Below are 5,797 nucleotides of genomic sequence, written 5' to 3'. Positions count from 1 at the left end.
TTAATTTTAATCCTGAAACTTCACAACACTAAAAAAATATCAACATCAAATCTGCAGAAGCACAAAAAGCCATCTGGCTTTGGCAAGAGATTACTCTTCATATCAGCATGTCATCTGTGCATTTCACAGGCTGCATATATAAAACCTGTAAGATAACTGATATTTTTGGATGTTTATCTACAAGGCTAAATGATACTGGGAATGCTATCGGTGCTTTGCTACAGGAAATGTAACTGGTCTGTGTTGCTGTCCAGGTCCAGGTTAGTTATATAAATGATGGGTGTTTGCCTGTAACCACTGCAATCAGGAATCATGAAATTTGTGATCTTGGCTCTGTTCATTGCTGGCGGTAAGATGAACATTTGTCTACTTAAAACTCTAAAAAAAAGTTCAACCAATCTTTTATACTTTTGGCTCCTAAGCTGTGGAAGTGGAATGAGCAGGAATATCTTTCTCATTTCTCACATAGATATGCATTGCAGCTAATGAACCCGAGCAGACATTTAATTTATCATTGTGTGTGCCTGTGTGTTGTGTCTTGAAACAGCCTACGGTTGTGGGCAGCCCACCTATAAACCTGTCGCCTCAAGGGTGGTGGGTGGAACTGATGTTAGCCCAAACAGCTGGCCATGGCAGGTATTGTGAATATTGCACTGGAAAAAATAATAACAATTATTATTTTTAAAGTTTATTGTAGTATATTTTACAAGAAATTATTTTGGTCATTCTACTTATAAATTGTTTACTTAAATGTGTTACTTGCTATTTTTCATAACTAATTGTGAAAATTACTAGCAATTTCTGAGTGAAAACTCTTTCTGCACCATTTTTCTTGCAAACACAGAAATATGTAATGATAATTCTGAAATCATTTCGACTGTATTACTAAATGCACTGAAAGGAGCTTCACTTCAACACTCTCTACCTTATCAATTTCAGGTGTCTCTCCAGTACCAGAGCGGCTCCAGCTTTTACCACACTTGTGGTGGCACCCTGATCGATAAGCAGTGGGTTTTGACTGCTGCTCACTGCATTGGGTACGGTCAAAATAATCAAAAGAATGCAATGAATGTTTCCATAAGTTGATCTACATTATGAGATGGACTCAAACTATGTCTTAAACTTCTGTCAAGCAGCAGCCGCACTTACAGAGTCTACCTGGGCAAGCACAATCTGGCACTCGGCAGCGAGTCCGGCTCTCTCGCCATCTCTCCTTCCAGGATTATAGTGCATGAGAACTGGGATTCCTACAATATCCGGTTGGTCCTTATCTAATTTTAATGTAGGGGACAAAAAGACTAATCTGAGAGTGTGTTTTTGATATATTTGTGTGTTTTCCAGCAATGACATTGCGCTGATCAAGTTGTCAAGTCCAGTGACTTTCACTGACAAGATTTCACCTGCTTGCCTGCCTAATTCCGAAAGCATTCTGCCTCACAACTTCTCCTGTTACGTCACTGGCTGGGGACGCCTCTGGAGTAGGTGCCTTTCCACTGCTATTTACTTATTTTCAAGCAACAAATGTTTTTTCTTAAAGTGGTCCCTTTTGTCTTTTTCTCTCCTCAGCCAATGGCCCCATTGCTGATATCCTGCAGCAGGCTTTGCTCCCTGTTGTGGACTACGCTACCTGCACTAGGTCTGTCTGGTGGGGCAACCTTGTGACCAACCTCATGGTGTGCGCTGGTGGAGACGGAGTGGTGTCCAGCTGCAATGTGGGTTTGATGCACACTTTTTATTTATGTGTTTGTATTTTGATATTCCATTATTAATAACCAGTATGAGTGAAAATGTACACTAATGATGTTACCTCACTTGTACAGGGTGATTCTGGTGGCCCTCTGAACTGCCAGAGAAGTGACGGCACCTGGGATGTTCACGGTATTGTGAGTTTTGGCTCCAGCTTGGGCTGCAACTACCCCAAGAAGCCCTCCGTCTTCACCCGTGTGTCTGGCTACATTTCCTGGATCAACAATGTGAGTATACTTAATAAACCTGTTGGTATTTTTCTGAACACATACCATCTTTTCACATATCCTGTTTCAGATATTCAGGTATTTAAACAAGCCTCTTCTTTTTCAGGTGATGACCTCTTATTAAAGAGCGAAAAGTGTGGTTACTTCAAAATCATCATAATCAACAACAACAACAACAACAACAACAAAATAAATTGGAATCAATAAACTAATTTATTCAACAACTATTGTCTGCTCTTGGCCTAAATTAAGAAAAAAATAATAAAAAAAAAACATTAAAAACCATTATTTTTCCACTTTTTGTCGCTGTGTTTGTATTACCATTTGCTTGCTTACTCGAGATATTTTCCAAATTATATCTATTTTAGATAGTTCTTTTATGCTAGGAGCTAAATGTGCTGGGGTTGTAGCCTAGTGTAGTCCAGATAGTAAAGTTTGTAGACAAACTTTAATGTTGGCTTGGTAGAGCCTAGTCTGAACGTTAAAAACGGTTTTATTAATGTAAGTTTGAAGTAGCCTATTTACACGTCAAACATATTGTTTAAAACTGCCCTTACAAAAATAAAACTATGGTTAGTGTATCAAAACCATAATGTTGTGGTTACCACAGTTTAAGCATGTTTTTTGGTTTTATTTGTGGTAACATGGTTAATTTTCGTAAGGGTGTTACCAAGCACCACCAAAATATACTGACTTTCGGGCGACATAAAATTACTAATTCCTCTCAAAAAATATTTTTTAATAAAACGAGATCAAATAATAAGTGCTGAAACTTCTTATTTTAAATAGAGGACTTGAATTCTTTCATTTATTTTGACAACGAGCCGCGAGCCCACGTTTCCACGGTGGAAGATTGACGTCTATTCATTCACCCCGGACAGAACGGACTGCACGCTGGGTTGAAGGCGGTGTTCCAAGTTCCTTGACGTTACCATGACACTTGTACACAACCTATTTAGACAGCAAGTATCATGCCTATGAGCAACCGGGTTGTACACAGTTCAGACAGATGAAAACTTATACTGGTGAGTTGTCAAGAAAATCATCGCAATCTATAAAAATGCTGGTACCTATTATATTTCTTGCAATCAACCGAGGTTTCAAAGGAGACATGACTGCCAATTTTATAGAAAGCGTCAGTGAGTGTACGTACATTCAGCGCTATATTATTTACCAGATTACAATTTGTATTTCGTCAGCAGGTTGAAATGAGGGGTTACCTCAAAACTTTAAACTGGGTATTTAAACTCCAGCCTAAAAGCACCACTATAGGAAGGCACAAAGACTCTGACCTCTGTCTACAGGTATTAAGCCTTATTTCTTCCCAGTGTGTCCAGTCATTATGTCAGTTATTGATTCAAGCTTTAGTTATTCATCATGATGAGATGATGATCTTATACTGAGTAGCCTATGACATACGGACTCCTACTAGACATGTCACTAGAGAGGACATTCACACAAGTGTTTCACACATTCATTGTGTTTCTCATCTCATCTGCTCAGAATAGTGGGGTGGATGAATGTCATGCCACTATTGACTGGTGTGAAGCAGACAGCTGCTATGTTATCCATGACTTAAACTCTGCCCACGGGACCTACGTCAATGACTGCCGGATACACAATGCCACTGTGCGTCTCTCTCCAGGAGACCAGCTTCACTTTGGCTATGGAGGATCAACCTATGAGCTCTGCATTGACAGCGAGAAATCAGTAAAATTGATGTTTGACCAGATAAATGATATTGTGTCCATTCGTTTGTGTTTTTTTCAGTAGCATTTTTTATTGACTTAAGTTCAAGTTCAAAGAAAATATGGTAATTAATTATCATAAATGAGACCTGCAATATACAGATTCAAGTTTATATGAAATTATACAATTTCATCTTCTATAATACATATAATATCAATTTAATCTTTATATAAAATATACAAAAAGTTTTGTCTCACTCCCAAACAGTTTCCTCTTCTGGCTGCCCAGTCTCCCATTCCGCAGGCCTGGGTACGATCTCGGACCCCTTCTGTTTCACCCCACCCTCCCACCAGACCTCGCCCCATGAGCGCCGGGTCTAAACGGGGGCCAAATGCACCTGATCGCAAAACCCAGTCTAGCAGACCTGGTAAAGACTTTTCAGCACACAATTTTTTTGTCAGTCAATATTGAATATTACCTCATTATTATCTTTTTTATTATCCCAAGTAGAAAGAAAATGGTCAAAATAAACCATGAAAAAAAAATGCAGGATTTGAAAAGTTTATTAGATTTATTAGACTTCCAAAACCAGGGTTATTATCTTTAACAAAAACTTTTAAAATAATTTTGTTAATGGAAATAAAACTGGAATAAAACAAAATATAAATATTAGATAAAAACATACAAAAAACATATAAACAAAAATGAGAAATGTTGTCTTGTAACTGAAAAAATGTTAGGATGAAACACTATGATTAACTGGCAATAAATACAAACTAAAACTGAAACAAAAACAATATAAACTTAAATTTTAATATAAAAAAATACATTAAATGAAAATTAAAAAATTGAAATAAAAATAAAAGCTCATTCAAAATATTAATAAAAGCTATAATAGTACAATATATTGCTATTTCTAAAACAACACTGTACCAAACTGATGGGAAAGTGAATAATATATAATAATATAATATAATTTATTTTAAATTATTTTTGTGAATTTGTATTTTTTGCAGGAAGCTGGAGTGGTAACACAGGGAGAGCATGTTATCTTAGAAACAAGTCTCAACCTAACAATTCTCAAAGCATTCACGTCTTGCCAATGGAGGAGGTGAGTTCAACATCCTGTTAAAAACACCCTAGTCTCCCTTTGCTGGACCGTTCATGCTATTGTTATGCCATCTTGCAAAGCTAAAAGGCTTAAACAATACACTGATACCTGTGTTCTTTCTCAGGAGGAGAGGTTGCATCGGCTAGGAGATGGACACGTTCGTGTGTCTCTGTGCTTTGAGGATGAGTCCCAAAGGAAGGATGATGCGATCATGGCCCTGAAGGAGGAAGTGTCAGCTCTCAGGCTCCAGCTGTCTCAGAAGAAGCAGGGTGATCCGGATGTCACACACAGACTTCGCTGCCTGGAGAGTGACATCAAAGAGAAGAAAGATCAGATACAACAGCTAAAGGAGCAGGTGTGGTATTACAGTCTCCTTTGTTACTTTACATTTGACATTATTTACAGTTTTGTGACTGTGATGGAGCTGAAGACTGTAGCTTCAAGTCCTATACCGGGGTCATCCCTATCTTGAAGGGGTTTATGAAGGGGCCTAGAGAAGTGCTAGATTAATTGTCATACACAAATACAAAAGCTGCAGGTCTGATTTTGTGATACAACCCAAATAAAGTGCACTTTTTCTTGCCGTTTGAGTTTTTTTTTTTTTTTTTACAACATAGATCATATTGCAGCACAGTATAAAGAATGTGGAATGGGGAAAAAATGCAAGGTATAGATACATATTTTTAAAAAAGTTGATGGAAAAGTAGCACAGGGATTAGTTTCATTATTTATTTTGATGGAGATGTTTCTTCTCTCTTGAAAATCCATCGCAAATCTTTCACATGCTAATTAATTATTACCATAACTGCTTTGTCTCTTTAATGGATGTAGATGCTGGGACTTCAGAGATGTTCTGGAGAGATGCTCGGACAGGCTGTGACAGAGAGAGATCAGAAGATCAGTAATCTTTTAGAACAGATGGATAAATTGAGGAATGAAAAGAATTCATCTGCAGGTATGAGGATGATAATATAGGGGGGGATATATATATATAGATATATATATATATAGAGAGAGAGAGAGA

At 37.5% G+C, this 5,797-nt stretch overlaps 2 protein-coding genes across 4 annotated transcripts in view; both read left to right on the top strand.

Annotated features, from left to right (window-relative positions):
- Nucleotides 1-264: 264 nt before the first annotated feature.
- LOC107731230 (chymotrypsin-like elastase family member 2A) lies at nucleotides 265-2,149 on the top strand. Its single transcript, XM_016542256.1, has 8 exons — nucleotides 265-349; nucleotides 548-636; nucleotides 940-1,037; nucleotides 1,137-1,259; nucleotides 1,342-1,478; nucleotides 1,567-1,712; nucleotides 1,821-1,973; nucleotides 2,080-2,149. The coding sequence occupies exons 1-8, from the start codon at nucleotides 313-315 to the stop codon at nucleotides 2,095-2,097; spliced, it is 801 nt and encodes a 266-aa protein (XP_016397742.1). The 5' UTR covers nucleotides 265-312; the 3' UTR covers nucleotides 2,098-2,149.
- Nucleotides 2,150-2,871: 722 nt separating this feature from the next.
- Nucleotides 2,872-5,797, top strand: part of fhad1 (forkhead-associated (FHA) phosphopeptide binding domain 1) — a 14,417-nt gene continuing 11,491 nt past the window's right edge. For 2 of the 3 annotated variants that reach the window (XM_016542255.1, XM_016542253.1), the window contains exons 1-7: nucleotides 2,872-2,998; nucleotides 3,173-3,277; nucleotides 3,477-3,683; nucleotides 3,930-4,089; nucleotides 4,679-4,773; nucleotides 4,898-5,128; nucleotides 5,605-5,728. In XM_016542255.1, coding sequence (XP_016397741.1) covers nucleotides 3,182-3,277; nucleotides 3,477-3,683; nucleotides 3,930-4,089; nucleotides 4,679-4,773; nucleotides 4,898-5,128; nucleotides 5,605-5,728 — 913 coding nt within the window. In that variant the 5' untranslated portion in view covers nucleotides 2,872-2,998; nucleotides 3,173-3,181. The remainder of the gene's footprint in view (nucleotides 2,999-3,172; nucleotides 3,278-3,476; nucleotides 3,684-3,929; nucleotides 4,090-4,678; nucleotides 4,774-4,897; nucleotides 5,129-5,604; nucleotides 5,729-5,797) is intronic. The other variant, XM_016542254.1, reaches the window with a different exon arrangement.

Source organism: Sinocyclocheilus rhinocerous, unplaced genomic scaffold (assembly GCF_001515625.1).
Source record: "Sinocyclocheilus rhinocerous isolate Xijiao unplaced genomic scaffold, SAMN03320098_v1.1 scaffold1600, whole genome shotgun sequence".
NCBI classification, from domain to species: domain Eukaryota; kingdom Metazoa; phylum Chordata; class Actinopteri; order Cypriniformes; family Cyprinidae; genus Sinocyclocheilus; species Sinocyclocheilus rhinocerous.
This window is presented reverse-complemented; position numbering and strand designations above follow the sequence as displayed.